The sequence below is a fragment of the Mercurialis annua genome, linkage group LG4 (genome assembly GCF_937616625.2).
Source record: "Mercurialis annua linkage group LG4, ddMerAnnu1.2, whole genome shotgun sequence".
NCBI lineage: Eukaryota > Viridiplantae > Streptophyta > Magnoliopsida > Malpighiales > Euphorbiaceae > Mercurialis > Mercurialis annua.
In genome coordinates this window covers 36,563,661-36,582,398 of record NC_065573.1, presented here as the reverse complement: position 1 = coordinate 36,582,398, position 18,738 = coordinate 36,563,661, and the positions used below count along the sequence as shown (strand labels likewise).

Sequence of the window (18,738 nt, the reverse complement as noted above, 5' to 3'; positions counted from 1 at the left end):
GAGTCATTTTAATAAAAAATTAAAGAAATTAATAATTTAATATTTTTTGTAAAAAATTTAAGTCAGCATTTATGACTTATAATTTTAAATAGTTTTTGATTTAATTAAATAAATTAAGTTGAATTTAATATAGCTATCTGAGAACCAAATAATAGTGTCAAACGACCAAATGCCAAATGGTGTAAAAAGGCCAAAACTTTAGGGTTTTTGTTAATTAACCCTGAGAAAATAAGTTGAAGTATCTAACGAGTTATATAGAAAGTTAAGAGTGTCAAACGACCAAATGCCAAAATTTTAAGGGCTCATAAATATATTTGGCCTTCAATAAATTCAAAGGAAAAAAATAGCTTTCCTACGCACTCTAGACGCTACCCGAAGAAGCCGAACTGGTCCTGCAAATCCTCAAAAACCAGAAATAACTTGAAACTCAGCTGCGTCTCAATCATTAAAACGACTTATTTACCCTGCGAGCAGCTGGAAAACGACAAGTAGTAAGAAGAAGAAGAATAAGAAAAAATGGAAAACGGCAGTAATAAGGAGCAAGCAGTTGACGTGAGATCAGTGGTGGAAGCTATTTCTTCCGCCGCCGACGACATTGATACTCCTCGTTACGAAATTGAAAGTCTCTGTATGCGCTGTGGTGAAAATGTAATATTGTCCTGTGATTTATATTATTTAGTTAAATAGTAATATCTGATTTTTAGTAAAATTAGATTCTGAAGTAATTCTGTGTTGCAGGGAATGACCAGGCTATTACTGACAATAATTCCGAACTTTAGAAAAGTAAATGCTTCTATGTCTCTTCTAATGTCATATAATGTATTGTAAATTTGTTTAATATGCTGATTTTATTGTAAATTTGTTACTAAGTCTTCAATTTATATGTTTAATATGTTAATTTTTTCATTGTCTGCAGATATTGTTATCGGCTTTTGACTGTCCGCATTGTGGCGAGAGGTAACTTATATTCTTTGTGTTATAAGATGTTATAAATGATGTGAGTTTTTAGATTAGGTAATATTAATTTATGTTTTTCTGTTTTCAATTAGGAACAATGAGGTCCAGTTTGCGGGTGAAATCCAGCCACGGGGATGTTATTATTGTTTGGAGGTCCCATCTGGCGATAAGAAGGTGATCTCGTTACAATTTATGATGTGGTCATGTATACTTGTGCAACAGTGGGAGCTAATTGACAATCATTTTTGTTTTGATAGTTACCATTTAGACATTTCATTGGTCAGGTCTCTGGACTCTAAATATGTCCTTTAAAGCTATTGTTAGCTCTTGATTCTTAATCACATTTCTATACAACTGACATTATTTGTCAAATACAGACACCCTTTCAATTATTAGAGTTGCCAATGTTTGTATTTTGAGATTATCTTGTTTTCTGTCTGTGCTCAATAGTCCATACTATACGACCAGTGGTTCATAATTCTTCCTCTGCATTTACTGTTTTGGAACTTGTTTTCCACTGCTTTGTATAGCATGTGAAGTTTGTAAATCCATTATAGTTTCATTACTATCACTAAAATTGAAGGAAGCCGTCTCAGATCCAAACGTTCTTGTTTGAAATGCAGACGTTTGATCGACAAGTAGTGAAATCTGAATCTGCCACCATTAAGGTATGTTTTTTTATACTTGCTCTCTTTGTGCAAGAATATGCGTTTGCTTGCAATTTTCATATGCATTCTTCACATGATTTAAGCTTTGTTTATGCAAACAAATATCTATGAGCATTGGTACACTATAATTAGATTGTAATTTGTGGAAGCTGCATTGGATTAGTGATCAATCATGCACTTAAGGCCTAATTTTAGCGCTGTGATATCTTTTGCATGCTCTTTCCCTCTTAAAGGCTTTGCTTTTCTTCTTCAATGATCAAGACCTGAATGTATGAGCTTGTATTCCGTAATTGCAAGTCCAGTTTTTCTAATAGGTTTAGCTGTTTACTCACAGTGAAATTAAGCTCATTACTGTGGTTAAACACATTAATTTATTTCTATACATGTAAAATCTGCTTTTGGCACTTGAATTAGCGGTGATCATTGTATGGCCGAAAAAAATTAAACTACTGGAGGAGATATGAATTAGTTATTCCAGTTGCGAATTCTGTTCATATAGAGTTTTTCGCTATTAGTTTGTTTTCCTTGATAATTTTTTCCACGAAAACCAACTTCTCTTGTTAATAATGTTTATTAGTGTATTCAGTCATTAATTGTTTAAATATAACTTGAGAGTATTAAATGGCGGTTGATAATTTAAATTATGTTTCCTTATAAGTGAATAACTGAGTTGAAATATATCGGTTTGGTTCTGTTAGGTGCTCAGATAATGGCTAATTGCTTCAGAAAATACTGTAACCTCTTTGCGTTCTTATTTGACTTGTAAAACTTTGTATTTTTATCCCAATTGCAGATTCCAGAGCTGAACTTTGAGATTCCGCCGGAGGCACAGCGTGGAAGTTTGTCTACAGTATCTCCTTCAACTCTCTGTTTTAGTTTCCTTCTTTTCTTATAACTGAAATTTAATTCCTGTTGCTTTAGTGACAATTTGCTGGTCATTCATTATGGAAGCACTGTTAGGTTTGCATGCTATACCTGTAAGAGTTGATTTTGTTTATTAGTGTTAAGACGCTTGATATGCACTAATAACAAAAGAAAGCAGAAAAAGATGTAAGACTTAAATGCACAAAAAATCACCAACTTTCGCGTGTTTTTGGTATTTAACACGAACTTTTAATTTTGGCGTAAAAATACATGAACTATTAAATTTTTGCATATAAGACCAAACTTGCATTTTTTTCAAAAAACGATGTAGTTTTAAGGCAAAAACGGTTCCGGTTTAGGGGAGAAACGGTGTCGTTTTATGTCCAAAATGATGTTCATGTTATTATTGCAAAAATCAGATAGTTCGTGTATTTTTATGCCAAAATTAAAAGTTCGTGTTAAATACTAAAAACACGCGAAAGTTGGTTATTTTTTATGCATTTAAACCAAGATGTAATGAAAAGAACAGAAAGAATAATACATAAAATGAATATTTGGAATAGAAATAACAAGCATTCAAAGGATGATAAGTTCCTAATTAAATGAAGAACAGTGGCAAAACAAGAAAATGTATCTTGACTGTGAGACACAGCAAGGGCAATACAACTATACAAGATAAGTAATGAGTACCTGGTAGTATCTAAAGTCCTTTTAAGCAAAGACGTTCGAGGAAAAACTAGATGATTTTTAACAGCTTGCCCTGTTAATTGGTGATGTTCAGAGTTACTGGATCAGGACATCAGAAAGTGCTAATAGTTCCATTCGAGCTTGTTTCTATTATATTTTTTGTTTTAGAGCATATCTTTTGTCAAGGTGTTTGTTCTTCTCAATAAGTGTAAGGCTGCAAATTATAGCTCAGTCTAGCTTGTGCATGGTTCATTAGTTGTTGAACTGAGCCTGTTCAACTACCTCTGCTCTATTATGATATTCCACATTACCAAAGTAACAAGAATAAAATGAGTTTGTAATGGTAAGTGGTCAACCATCCAAAATGGCCAGTTCTAGTCATTTTAGTTGAGGTTGGATCCAAACCATTCTTATGTATGGGATCTCTATAATTGTTTGATCTTTGGCATTTTCCGTTTGCTTAATTAATTATTTTAGAAAGATAAAGTGGGTATGTCTGTCTTGATTGAACTTACGGCCGAGCCAGGACTTGTCTAAAAGACGATAGATTGATTATTTGACATGAATAATTCGAACATGTTCAAATATGCTCATGATCCAAAATGTGGCTTTTTTTACCTTATAGATCATAAGTTGATCAGATGGCTCGTCAATTCATAAATACAACAAAATAGTCATTTATAAAGTCATTAAAAGAAAAATTCAGCTGAATCTATGATTTTTAACGTTTTATACCATAAAACAACTGATATTTTGTCTGACAAAACATTGATTTTACTCTAGTAATTATGTTCAGATAGGTATATATACATGTGTATTTTGAACGATCTTATTCAATCTGAAAGATGATATCAGATTATTAGTGCATCTACTTAAGATCTAGCTTAGAAGCCTATAAATGAGCTACCAAGCAGGCTTGAGCCTAACTGCGCTGAGCTTTGCCTAGCTCGTGCCAGGCTCAATTATTACACATGCGCAAGGAAGTAGTCTTATTGAGCCAAACTCTGAGCAGATCTCAAGTGTCTTAGCTCATTTGCAGTTTATGAGTGAAGATTTTGTTGGTACTGTTTAGGTAATCAACTTCAGAAAGGATTCTGACAGTTAAAAAATTGTTGTTTCGCTTGTAATTTGATTTTCAGATTTAGGAGGCCCTGAGTTTCTGCTTTTCGCTTAATTTCTAGTAATTTCTTTTGTTGTTTGTGTTGCTTTGTCTTGTTGATAATGGTTGAATTGTTGTCTTACGTTCCTATAGTATTTGTTATGAATCTTTGAATTATATAACCATCTCATACCTGTAATAATTTTTCAGGTTGAAGGGATTTTGGTACGAGCTGCTGATGAATTGCAGGCACTTCAACCAGAAAGGAAGGTGCATATTTATTGTGGTTTTATTGCTTTGTCTTTTCCCTTTTGCTTTTAATCTTTTGCTCTTCTTTTTTTGCTATGCAGAAAGTTGACCCTAAGACTGCTGAAGCAATAGACCAATTTTTGTTTAAATTGAGATCTTGTGCAGCAGGAGAGACATCTTTCACCTTCATCTTGGATGATCCTGCTGGAAACAGCTTCATTGAAAACCCGTAAGAGATTTGACTGGGAACATTTCTTTGCTTCAGTAATTGTGTGTGCATGTTTCGAAGAATTTTTATCTCATACTATCTCTTTCTCTTTCTGCTCTCTATCACGTGCACACATATATTGGATAAGATTCTGAATTTTAACCTCTTCCATTTCTCCAATTTTCTGAGACAAGATAGCTGAATAATGCTTTTTGGATTAACATAGATTGCTTTTATTTTGTTTATCTATACATCCTGTTTCATACTTCTTCCCCTTTTTTTCAACTTTTCATAAGGACATAATAATATGCAGGTTTGCCCCATCCCCAGATCCATTGTTGAGTATTAAGTTGTATGACCGATCTCCAGAGCAGCAGGAAGCTTTAGGCTACCAAGCTGATCCATCACAGTTAGGAGAAGCTGGCCAGCGCTCACCATCAGAATCAACAGGCAGTATTTCTGGGCAGATAAGACATCCTCATGGATCAATTGGAGCAGTGTCTGGCCATCGTACTATTGCACAAAGTAATAGTGCAGAAATTGCTGAAGCTTTGTTCCATTACTCTGCACCAGAGGAGGTGATGCATCCTAAACAATATATTGTGTGTTTTATTTATTGTTTGGCTTAATTCCTTAAAAAAAACCTACCTTGCACTTTTTTTTCGTTTATACCCTGACCTTGTAAAAACACCATTTGTACCCAATTTTGGGTTTTTATGTTTCATCCCTACCCAAAAGCATTAAATTGTACTTTTTTCATTTGGAAAAGAGTTTAAAACATACTTTTTTTATTTTAAAAAATACAAATAAATCCTTAAACTTAAAAAATAATCAAATACATCCAAATAATTAATTAATTTTTTTAAGTTTATAAAATAAAAAAAAATAAAAAAAAAATTATTATTATTTTTAATTTTTTTGTCGGAAATATTTTTTTAAAAAATTTAAAAAGAATTATTATTATTTTTAATTTTTTGAAAAAGATGGTATTTTTGTATTATTAACAACATTAATATCTAATTAGTATATCAATTAAAAATAAAGGATTGTTTTAAACTCTTTTTCAAATGAAAAGAGTACAATTTAATGCTTTTGGGTAGAGATGAAACATAAAAACTCAAAATTGGGTACAAATGGTGTTTTTACAAGGTCGGTATAAACGAAAAAAAATGCAAGGTGGGGTGTTTTTAAGGAATTAAGCCTTATTGTTTTGTGCCATAGCGTCATATTTCTTGATGCATCTTTTACAGGTCATGACTTTCCCATCAACTTGTGGCACTTGTGCAAGCAAGTGCGAAACTCGAATGTTCAACACTAGTATCCTGGACCCAGTTGGAGGTGTTTTTCTCCTGGATAATATTGCTCAAATATTTACAAAATCTCCAATTAAGAATGATTTTTTTATAATTGTCAACTGTAAGTTGAAGAACCCTTTTGAAGCTGTATTAGTTTTACTCTATAACTAATTACTTTGAGCTTCTATTTCATATACCCGATTTTTTTATGCATCTTCATACTTTCTAACTTGAATGATATTAAATACATATAATGAGTAAGGTTGGGGGCTTTTTAAGCTGTTTAAATTGTTTTCAAGATGAAAATCAACAGATAAAAGACCTCTCGTTATTGTGAAAACCAAGCAGAGTTTCCATATCATCCTTTTTCACCCTTCATGTTCTTGACTATTTTAGACATAGTTCCTAAGCGTTGCAAAATGTTAGAGAGTCTCACCTAACAATTTAATCTTTTAGGTTGATTAGTTATTTGACATAATAACATAATTTCTATGATCAAAAGTCTAGAATCAGATAGGTCTGTGCTTGTTCACGCCTTAAGCTCAACGGGCATCCACGTGCTGTGGTGTATTAGAATAATAAAACTATAGTTAAGACTCACTTGACAGCTTAAGTTTTTGAGTTGATTCGTTATTGATACTATCTAATGCCTTTTATTAACTATTTTTAGTAAACACCCGAGGATGTTTCTCCATTTAAGAGATATGTGTAGGGCAGAATCAGAATAACTCATTAAGGTCACTCCTGTAATTAGATTTGCAAATCTTACGTAGCAGGTTATGTTGGGTTCGAAACAACGTATATGTTGCAGGTAAGGGTCATTTGGTTTGTAGGTTTGATGTTTTTAACATCTTATACTTATGCTGTTTGCTCCAAGACAAAAAAGGATTCAGAGTTGAAACTTACCTTCTTCTTTTTTCTTTATTACCTCAAGATGATGCAACTCTCTAATATTACTCAGAGCCAGTCAGAAATTTGGGATACAGACATCTCAAATTAAAGAAATTCTTAAAAGAGTTGAGTATCATGATTGTGAATATCATTAGCATGATGATTGAGAAATCCATTTAAAGGACTTATGTACTTTACTTTATTCATCTAATTGGATTTCTAGTAGGAGATTTGTAGAAGTTCAATTCTGTCTTAAGGCAGAGGCAGTTTTAGTGTGATGATTCGTGGTCAACAGATTTACCTTTCTATGATTTCATTTGTAAGTTAAGACTTGTGACTGCAATTTGTTGAGAATGTTTATTTCTCCGAGTATTATAATTATATAGCGTTAACCCTGTGAGGATGGAAAAAGTACATGTTATCTCATTAACTGCATGGTGGCTTAAGATGCTTCATTTGATTTTTTTAAGGGCATGGCATGAAACACAAGCTCTTGGTGTGTAATTGAATTTTTGGTGCAAAGATGTCAAAGCTTTTGAGGGTAAAAAAATGGTGGATGATTAGGTGGAGGTCTTAAGTAGGTGTTTTTTTCCTTAGCAATTTCTTGCTTAGTCTGTTATAGACTATCAAGAAGTTTGCGGTACAGCTAAATATCTGTCACACATTTGCTCCTATTTCTCATTTTCTCCTTATATATTCCTCATTCTTTTAAAATTATAATTTGATTTTCTTTCCTAGCTTTGAGTTCATCTTTCATGGTGACGAATCAGAGAAGAAACTGTTGCATGTTAAAGATACTAGGAAGAGATGAAGTTGCTCTTCTTCTTAAGGACTAATCAATTTCAAATTTGATACATTTTAAGCATCAATCCTTTAAAATTATGCAATCGAACACTTTGGCCTTGACAGTATGCAGAGATTCCTTACTTCCAAGAAGTAATTGTCATGGCATCCACTTGTGATTCATGTGGTTACCGCAATTCTGAGGTCCGTACTTTTAGTAACTTGATGATGCTTTGTTGTGCTGTTTCTTTGGTGTAATTGCAATTGCTGCTCTCCGTGCAGGTGAAACCTGGCGGGCGCATTCCTGAGAAAGGAAAAAGAATCACTCTGCATGTGCAGAACATTAAGGACCTAAGCCGTGATGTTATAAAGGTTGGTCTAGTCATTTTTACAGCATGTAGAGTTTCTGTGTAAGATACAGCACATTTCCCTTATTACTATTTGTATGGCTAGAAAAGAAAAATATAAATGCAAGGACACAGCATAACATCCTCGTTTCTTACTTTATTAACTGTCATAGGATAATATCTACTTTTTTTATAAACATTGCTGTAAAATTTATTTGAAAGTGCTTGTGGAAGGAAGAGGGGAATTGCTAGTGAGAGTGAAATGGATATGCACATATGTAATTGAAGAAACCAATTTCAGTTCGTTGCTCAAATTAAACTGGTTACCTGAAATTGATGGTAACAGATCCTTTTGCATAAGATAGTTTTCCCATTGTGTAAGAGTTTGGCAGGTAAGCACATGAATGTCTATGCTGCCATGGTTTGATGGAGAATGAACTGAACTAGATATTAGGAAATTTCTGTAGCTAATTAGAAAGGGAAGTATGGATATATATTAGCTTTAGTTAAGATAGGAGAAGTAATCAGTATGCTTTTGAGGCCTAATCTGGCTGCTACACAGGCGCACACTTCTAATCCTGTTGCCAGTCTTCTTTTTGTATAAAATGGTATAGATGCTCGACCAGAGAGTAGGCCTGATCCTGTAGTTTATGGGTATTGTCTCGAAACTTAATTTTGAAAATTCTCTTATTTACCCTCATTATCATTCACTCTTGTTGAAGAACTTCAGATCATAAGCCTTGACCTGTTTGATATAAAACTCTCTCCTTTTCTGGTATAATACATCATGAACTTCTATACTGATGATGGGCTCCTTGTTTGCAACAAGCTGAAAAGCTGTGATTTTCCCGAACATTGTCTCATCTCATACGCCTTAGAATTATGAAAATCTAAATTGAACTCTTCTGAATTTGTATTATTCTATATAAGCTTTTTTCGTAAGTCATAGCAGGCGAGGAGTGGACTGTGGCCTCTTACATGTGCAGTCAAACAACTCGTATCACGAGATATAAGTAGATTTTTATTTTCTTTGCTTCTATGTTCTTCAGTTTAACTTTTAAGCTTTAAATATTGTAATTAGGTACTGGAAATTGAATGGATTTTCTCTAAACTTTTAAATAATATGGATTATAGATATATCTAGCATAATGTCTGCGGTTTTTTTTATTTTTCTTGCTACTCTATTATTTTACTGCATATTGGCTTGAGATTGGAAAAATATGTTTGTTATTCTCCTCCTTAGACATGCTCTGTAATTCCTTATTTGTTTTGGTTGCTTATTTTCTAATAGCCATGTGCATTCATCAGTCAGATACTGCAGGAGTGAAAGTCCCTGAGCTCGAGTTAGAGCTGGGTAGTGGCACACTGGGAGGAGTTGTCACAACTGTTGAAGGTTTAATTACAAAAATAACTGAAAGTGCGTATATTCTCTCTTCTGCCGTTTCTAATATGCTATCTTCTAATCGATGCATTATTACTTGTCTATGGTGTTATATAAGAGTTAATTTGAAATGGAATATCCCACTGACTTGCTGGCTATAGTATGTGCTGGGGAATAAATTATTGGTTTTTGAACTATCTTGAAAATGTTCATGATGTAACATGTCAAAGATGTGTTAAAATGTCGAACATTTGTTGAAGCAGTAGTTGTTCCTTAAAACTCTGAAGAGGAGAAATAGTTCTGTCTTGCTCAGAATTTAATGGTTAGAACTCATTTATTAATGGAACAAGGATTTTGTAGAACATATATATACTAATAGGAAAAAATATGAGGGTTTTGTTGTCTTGCATGATAGCTTCATGTTTGAGTGATTCACTTGGAGTAGAAAATCAGGTTGCTTAAGAAAATTATTTGTTGCTTTAGACAATATTATCTTATGGCATTCAGAACTAGAATCACGTTCTTGGTTTTTGGACTTTGAAAATTTAGCACCGCTCCTAGGCTTCTGGCAATTAAAAAAGTCGTTGATAAGGAAAAAAGTCGAATATGAAGAGAATTAGCTATACCTCCTAACATAAATTCAGCAAAACAGAATAAAAAATTACAAAAAAATCAATAGAAAAGAACTTCTCAATTACATTGAATGTTTGGAAAAAGAATGATGGATAGTACTAAGGAGTAGATCTACAAATAATAAATGACGTGGAAGAATTTCCAACCAAGAAAGATTTACTCATGTGCCCATCCTGATGCTTGGGGCGTACAATCCTATCTCAGACTAGCAATGCCTATTTACAATTCAAAATCCCTACAAATGTTACCTCCTAAAAAGAAAAAGAACAGGACTTCCCGTTTTTCTTTCCACAACATTTGTAACAAAAGATAATTCTGAAGATTATCTGTAGAGCTCTTTACTCACTAAGCATTGCAAAATGCATGCTAAAAAACTTAACATTACAGAAGTAGATGTCAATGATTTTAACAAGTATCATAGAACATAACAAAGATTGGAATTAAGAAATAATGATAGTATTAATATGCATTTAGTATAAAAAAATTAAAATGCTTATATCCTTCTAGGAACTTGAACATAAGCTTTTATTTCGTACTGGATTCATACACTTCAAATATTTAGGAACTATGAGAATATACAAAATTGAATCAAGCAGTAGCCGCCAGTAATGATTTTTTTCTCAAAAAAATGTAAGGAAAGAGAAGTGCTATTTTGGCACCTTAAATATTTTATATTTTCTCTTGTTCTTGTTTTTTTTCATAGCATGAATTGGTGTTTAAATTCATAGTTTTATGTACAGGCCTTGAGAGAGTTCATGGATTTACGTTTGGAGATAGTATGGATGATTGTAAGAAAGGCAAGTGGCAAGATTTTAGAGAAAAGCTAAAAAAGGTTTGATATCTTTCCTTTGGTTGGACGTGGACCTCATTTTCTTTCTGTTTAACCTCTATAGAATGTTTGGATAATGCTTTGTATTCTACCCTATGTTTTGTTATGATTGCGCACACACTTTATGAGTTGGATGTGACTTTGTTTCAGCAAAAATCCCTCAAGTGTTTATTTCTGGTGAAAGTACATTGATTATTTAAGAAAGGAAAAACAAAATGAAGCAGAACGTGTTTTCTTCTTCTTATTATTAGTAGTAGTAGCACTAGCAGTAGTATCTCTTTGTTGACAGACTCCTGGCAAGTAATGCTAATTATAATGGTAGAGGATCTTTCAGTAATACTTGTGAAAATTTTACAAGTTGAAGACTACTCTGTTTTCTTTTGGACAACATGTTTATGCATTTCTTTTTCTCATTCTTTAGCTTTTGAGTATGGAGGAACCGTGGACTTTAATTCTGGATGATGCATTAGCAAATTCATTTATTGCACCGGGAACGGATGACCTCAAAGACGACACTCAGTTACAATGTAAGTTCTTTTTGATTTTGCTGTCCTGGTTGGTTTGAAAGGGAAACATTGAATTGAAAAAAAGACGAAACAATATTTGTTTTAAAAATAGGTTATAAATATAAAGTTTCGGAGTTTCCTAAGTATTTTTTTTTTCATAAAATGGAACTCCAAAATGTTAGACTCAGCGAGTTTTCATGTAATATAATGATTCGTGAATAAATAATTATACTAGCTGCGCTATGAATGCTGCATCCTATTTTGTAAAACTGCCAAACCACCACCAACCATCTGAATGGCTTTATTGAATTTGTTGCTTTCAGTCGAGGATTACGAGAGGTCCTGGGAACAGAATGAGGATTTGGGACTGAACGATATGGACACTTCTTCAGCTGATGCTGCTTATAACTTGACAGAGGATAACTCAAATCAGCAGAAAGATGAGTAAATCGCATTGTTACATCCATATGTATAATGATGGCATCCAATCTTTTGGACCGAAAAGAATTTGGAAAAAGAAACACATCACTTGTGCATTATTATAAATCGTGCATTTTGTTCTGTTGGCATTTTAGAAAAGAAATGAAAGTACTGTATCCCTATAGTGGGTTGAGGTAAAATTTAATTTTGGAGCTCTTGATCTGAAATTTGCAGTGTTTGTTAATTATTTCTTATTATTCCCTATTAATCTATTATTATTCTCTGCAAGGACTTCGATGAAACTAAATTTGATGAGCTTGCAATGAATCACTGACTATCATTAGAGTATCTCCATTATGAAAAGCCACTTTATAGCTGTTGAATTTAAAATTGAAGATTGGACTAATTATTATCTGTGAATTTGAACTTTTTGATATTTTCCGTTTCTTGGGATGATTAGAGATCCAAATGGTAGTATAATAACCCGATCTGGCCAATTATCTTTTCCCATCTTAGTTTTGATTAATAATCTGTGTATTTTATTCTATTGGCTTAGAGAAAAGAAAATATGAAATCTAATCCATTAATGCTTAGGCACAAAATAAATTTTCAAAATACCAATAAGGCTTTATAAGCGTAGTCGTGAAAGCTGCGAACAATATCCATTGTATCTCTCAAAATAAGTTTATATCTGGGTTAGTTTTGAAAACATCTGATAGATCAGATGTATGCAGTTTTTCAAGAAATACACATTTGGCTTGACTGGTTTCTATAATTACATACAGTTTCACATAAAAAAACTTCTCTGAAAACATAATTAAATTTCTAATTTAAATCTACTTGAATGATACTTAAAAACACACTAGATAAAATTTATATGACACTTAATTAGAACTTGCTGAAACTTACTAAATTCTTTTAATATTTGATTGGAACTTACTATAATTTAGTTTATGATACTTACTGAAATTTAACTGTTAAAATTTACTGAAAGTTAATTGATACTTTATTAAAAATTTATAAAACTAATTATCAATTTTTTTTTATAAAACTCTACTGAAATTATATAGAAACTAATGCAAAGATACTGAAAGCATGCTGACAACAATAATTAATGTACCGAAATCTAGATGCAGATAACAAAAAAACTTTATTGATACCCATTGAAACCTATTGACACCCTGCTAAAACATCATTAAAATAATATTGAAAGTAGTCCAAAACCATTGAGACATATCATCAAATATGATAAACCAATTGCAGACTTGAACTAAAAAAATAAAATAAAACATACAAACAACCAAAAACAGTCAAAATTATAAACAAAAAACTCAATTTCCATCTTTATCATTTATAGTATTATTGCTACTAAACAAAATAATCAAATACTAGAGATAAGAGATGAAAAACAATAAAAATTAGAATGATAGAGGGAAAAAAAGAAGACAATAAAAAAAAATGAGATGGGATTTAGCGTAGAGAAAAAGTCGAGAGCAAAAAGAATATGTAGGTTAATTTCCTCTTTTATTTTTCCAAACAAAATTGAAATATTATAGATCTCTAAAAGCCAGAAATGTTCCATTCTTCTAACAGTACTTCCATCTCACATGATTGGATTTTGCTTTCATAACTAAATGGCATAAAATAAACAGAAATTGATAATTAATTATTCGTTTTCAATCTCGGCCATAAACTTTTTGTAAAAAGAAGATTCAGCAGAGCAACTGCAGAGATTCCAGCAGAGATAACACCACAATATAACCAGACAGGCCTTCCAGAACCTGAAGCTGACATATACTTTGGCACAGAAAGCGCTCTAACGTTATAATGAACCAAAGGTAAGACCATAGAAACATTACTATTTTTCAATAGAAAAGTTAAAGCACAAGAAAACTAACACCTAAGCACAAAGTCATAGTAAGATTGGCAATTCTTGTCAATCTATTTGCCCCGTATCAACTAAGCTCCTAAGCTAAAGATCAATATGCTGCCAGTTCTTAAACGTCCATATAATGATGAATCTGCTAACCCCATTTCATGACATCAAACCACTCCAAGTCAATGCTGCAAATTCCGGGAGGGGGCAGGTTCAGGTCACTCCACAACAATTATAAAAGAAACATTACGAGTAAGATAAAAAAATAAAAAAACCCAACCTGCCTCAGTTGCAGACACCATATAGCTTTTCTGTAGTGGAAAAAGAACAGCATCAGCAATATAAGCCACATCTTGCTACCAAATAGATAAAGGAAAAACCACACCGAAAAAGACGAAAGAAAGGTAAAACAAACTATTAGAATTTAGAGCATAGCCGCTGCATGAGATACTAGGTTTAGCTTCTTCACTCTCCTGTCAAAGAGTATGCTACCTACAACACAACCTACTTCTTGCAAAATATCATTCAAATCATTACATATACCAAAAATAAATTTGCAGCAATAAAAGTTAACATGAGCTAACAAATTAGATCCACAAAAATGAGATTAGAAGTCCAATCAAATGACCAATTTATGTTCTGGAGACCCAACTCCAAATGGAAAGTAGTTAGTGAGAACAGATGGCTTGCTCTGCCTAAGCAACAAGGAAGTGCTCTAATTTCCCATTGCCCTTAAAGAGAAACTCGCCAAGATGCTGAATCTGTATTAGATACCATGGACCATCAGTCAAATTATAACAATTCAAAACATCAACATGCCATGTAAAATAACCTATACAAGTTCAACATAATCCAGCAAAACATCAAAGAAAAATGACCGAGTCTCATAGCAATATGTGATTGCTCTTCCATTGACGAGATAGTACTAAAAGAAAACCTCAAATGAGGACGTGAATGAACACACTTATCGCTTTCTACCACCACGCTCTCTCAAAGAAAGAGACAGCATATCTCCTGCCCCAACATTGTAGTACGCAAGTGACATATTGTCCTTAAGAAAACCAGCTTTTCCGCTTAGTTTTTGCTTGTTAGCAGGAAGTTGGATCTCTCCAGCAATTTTTTCTTTCAAGCTTCCAATATTTTCAGACAAGGACTGTACTGTAATCTCCAGAACTTGTCCTTTGAGATTTCCGTCATCAACACTTGGTACAGAAACAGTGATTCGTACAGGTCCCTGCAGGAAAAAGCGCACAGTAAGTCTAGTGATCAGCACACGTTATACATAAGAATCAAACTAGGTTAGAGCATAGCACAAGGAATTAAACTGCAAACACAGAACAATCTACAAATTTATATACCGGATGTTGTGCCAAAAACTGGTCTTCTGGGATAAGCAGGAGATCATCAAGCCTTTGTCTCTTTGGCTCTGGTTCATCTGGAAGCGGTGGAGGAGCGTCCTCAGGAGGAGGTGGCGGAGGCATTCCAATAGGCAAAGGCGGCGGTGGAGGCATCATAGACATAGATGGAGGACCAGGAGGCATAAAAGGACGAGGGATTGGCAATGTAGTAAACTGAGAACCTGGCGGAGGTGGCACAGGCATACTTGGAGGATTCATTGACATGGATGGAGGCATGGGGGGTGGTCGATTCATCATGTTAGGTTGCTGTCCCGGTGCCATTGGCATTGGAGGCTGTGGCGGACGAATTGAGGACATCATGGGCATGCCCGGTGGCCTTGGTGGAGGTACAGAGAATGCACCAGGATGTTGATTAGAATATTGGACTGTGTTTGGAGGCATCCGAGGGAGGTTCAGAGCTAGTCCCGGTGGTGGAGGTAGAGGACGAACTGATGGAAAACCAGGTCTCGGAGGAGGAGCTGCAGGACCGGGAAGAGTCCTGAAGTCAATGCCAGCAGCTTCACTTTGATCCTCTCCGTTCATATTTTGAGACATAGCTTGATTTGCTGTACGTCCAATACTTCCAGTGTGACCATCCCAAATGACCTGCTTCGGCTGGTCATCTTTCATCTTCTCAATTTCTGCCTTAACTGCGTTTGAAACTTCTTCCTCTGTGGTACCAAATATATCAGGACGAGTTCGTGCAAGTCCCACAATGTTTCTAGAGATCTCATCATCTTGAGCAAGAGTTGTTTCCCGAATCTTGGCAAACATTCTTTCCTTTTGCTCCTTGTACTTGGGATCGATTAATGAAATCCGCATATGCTCGGACATCTCATTGATGGGAATTAGCTCACCCGTAATTGGAGAAATAACAAACTTTGTAGGGTCTCTCTCTGCAGGGATCCTATCCTCGGGTCTCTTCCAGTTCTTCACAATTCTCATAGGTTCTTCATGCTCATCGTTTGACTTCCTATCCCTCTCGCCGTCATTCTCTTCAATACTAGCTGCCCTCATTCCTTCCTCAACAAGTTGCACCTCTTCTTCATCCATTTCCATTTCAACCTCTTTTCCAGGCTCAATGAATTCATCATCAGCCATAGTAGTTATCTTGCTCCTCCTCACAACCTCTTCAAGGGTCATAGGAGGGGGCAAGTCTTCATCCTCATCATCTGCAAAGTCAATTGTTTCAACAACAACAAATTCATGCCAATCAATCATAGCCATTTGAAGCCTCTCTTGCTCAATCTCATCCTCAGCTTTTTGCCTCGCCTGCTCTTGAGAACGCTCCCACTCCAAACGATTCAAGCAACGTTCAAGAACAGATGTCATATCAGAAACGCTCTTAGTCAACTTCTCAGTCAATCCCTTGGGAGGCATCAAAACCTTCGAATACGCATCGGCAAGTCCAGTAAAAAATATGAACATACTATGATTTGGCTTCATAAAGTGGAATTGGGGATTATTCATCTCCCTATTTGTCAGGCCATTCAAGAATGATTGCCCATTTCTTGCAACAAATTGCGCTGTAAGCTTAATAATATCAAGCTCTTCCCCAGTAATCCCCTCAGGGAGACGAACAGTATACTGCTCAGCTTCAGGCTGTTCAGGAGCTTTCCGAAGAGGTATTCTAAACTGCGCAGCAGGATCAACCTTTGGAGCTACTGCCCCACCAGCAGCTGCTTCACCCCCATCAGCAACAACAATCGATTGAGCCGACTCAGAAGCAGCTTTATCTTCGTTCTCAGAAGAAACCTGCTGCGAAGAAGATTGATTCTGTGCGCGAAACTCAGCCAAACGATGTTGATAATATGCGTGATAAGGATCTGCAGAATTCAAGAAGTTGAACTTCGCATTGTTGGCATTATTAGCCATAATCCTTTTCTCAAACTCAGGTCCATTCTTGGAAACAAACTGAGCAGTTTTATCAACAATGTTCCTAATATCAGGCGGCGGATGAATAATCCCAATAGTTCTGGTGTGCGTTGCAACTGGCGCAGGCGCCGTTGCTTTACTCTGCTGGTCAATTACCATTCTATCCTCTTTATCCTCCTCCTCGGAAAGCCTTTGCTGCCGCGGTGAGGTTGAGCCATTCTCGCCATTAGCTTCTGGAGCCGTAAGACGCAGAATTGGCGCTGTGCTAAGCATTGGAATCTTCTTAGGGTATTATATGCTAATTGGATTGTAATCAACTAAAACAACTGCAAATAAACAAATTCAACAGCAACACCAATTATTAGTGAAATTCAAAGGTAATTAATAGACGAATTAACAAAACTTGCTGCAAAATTTCATGCGATTTTTTGGAGATCTGTAAATAATGAGCTCGCAGAAAATTTCAAAGACAGGACACTGAAATTTAAACTAAAAAGAAAAGGCAATGAAGATAAATCACACAAATAAAATCAGACCTCTTTAAAAACCCTAACCCTAACTTTTCAACGAGTAATAGAAATTTGAACAAACCTCAATCACGAGACAGTTTGGAACGGCGCCTGGCTAAAAAGAGAGAAAAAAAAAAGTTTAGAGGGGGCTGGTAGTAGTAAATCTGAACTAAGGTTTATTTTACCCTCCAATTTAGTATAGTTTAAAACAAAGAATTAAAAACTTAAATTTTGGCTATATATTTTACCAAACAATTATTTAACCCCGTTAAAAATGAAGACATAAATAGGCCAGTTTTAAAACGTCAGAGGTGTCATTCGGCTAAAATTAAACGTAGGAGCAAATCCGGATTTTGGGAGAAATATTAGAGGCATAAACAAATCTTTTCTGTTTATATTTGTATATGTTTTGATTTTTAATTTTTGTAACAAAAAAAATCCTGTCGTCAATTGCTTGCTAAATATGCTGCTTGTAGCTGACGTTGCAAACATTCACACATCTAAAGTACTAACAAAATTTAAAATTTCCAATTTAAATGTCACAACACCAAAACAAAAAATGTCATTTTAATTAGGCCTAATAATAATATAAATTTTTATAAGTTGGTGTAATTTTATTAAAATCTTTTAACTTTTGTAATAGACTAGTTTCTACATTTTTTTGCATTTTTAATCAATTTTTTGAAAAATTTAATTGCTCTAATATTTTAATTGAATTTATAAATTAACTCCGTAATTAACAAACTCTATTTTTAAAATTTCAAAATTTGACTTGCAATATTAAAAAAATAAAAATAATATTAAAATCTAACAATAAATTCTCTAGCTTTTTTGATGGTTGAAAAAAATAACTGAAAAAATTAAATAAAACTAAAAGGTATTGTATTGAGGTGGAAATTGAGAAAATTAAATTGTTTGAAAAAAATGGCTAAATTTACAATGAATTTCTGAAATTATGTTATTATTATAAAGATTATAATTTTTTTAAATAATATATAATAACTCACAAAAAAAATTATTTACCTTTAGTCTTTTTAATTAATAAAGATAAAGAAAAGAATTGTTCTTGTCTGCAACTTTTTTCCTTATCTCACACACTACCTTTGGCGAATATTTATAAAGAGAAAAACGGTTGCACGCAATCGTTACATTATGTTATTTATACAATAAATTAATAATGTATTGGTCATTTGAAAAAAATAATAAAATAATAACTAAATTTTTTTTTATAACAAATGCTCATTAGTTTATTATAAATATAACG

At 33.9% G+C, this 18,738-nt stretch overlaps 2 protein-coding genes across 3 annotated transcripts; one reads left to right on the top strand and one right to left on the bottom strand.

Annotated features, from left to right (window-relative positions):
- The first annotated feature begins 342 nt into the window (after window positions 1-342).
- LOC126677705 (uncharacterized) lies at window positions 343-12,105 on the top strand. Its single transcript, XM_050372469.2, has 16 exons — window positions 343-648; window positions 739-783; window positions 917-957; window positions 1,050-1,131; window positions 1,581-1,625; window positions 2,419-2,475; window positions 4,486-4,545; window positions 4,626-4,753; window positions 5,046-5,310; window positions 5,983-6,049; window positions 7,835-7,905; window positions 7,984-8,073; window positions 9,357-9,465; window positions 10,803-10,894; window positions 11,313-11,418; window positions 11,721-12,105. Exons 1-16 carry the CDS (start codon window positions 517-519, stop codon window positions 11,843-11,845), a joined length of 1,515 nt encoding a protein of 504 aa, XP_050228426.1. The 5' UTR covers window positions 343-516; the 3' UTR covers window positions 11,846-12,105.
- Window positions 12,106-14,268: 2,163 nt separating this feature from the next.
- LOC126676946 (probable splicing factor 3A subunit 1) lies at window positions 14,269-17,678 on the bottom strand. 2 transcript variants are annotated; one of them, XM_050371323.2, is made up of 3 exons: window positions 17,557-17,678; window positions 15,052-17,291; window positions 14,269-14,927 (listed from the first exon to the last, which is right to left on the bottom strand). In XM_050371323.2, exons 2-3 carry the CDS (start codon window positions 17,236-17,238, stop codon window positions 14,658-14,660), a joined length of 2,457 nt encoding a protein of 818 aa, XP_050227280.1. In that variant the 5' UTR covers window positions 17,239-17,291; window positions 17,557-17,678; the 3' UTR covers window positions 14,269-14,657. The 2 variants fall into 2 exon arrangements, with proteins under 2 accessions (XP_050227280.1, XP_050227281.1); XM_050371324.1 differs by having other exon boundaries at window positions 17,502-17,563.
- Between the last annotated feature and the right edge of the window lie 1,060 nt (window positions 17,679-18,738).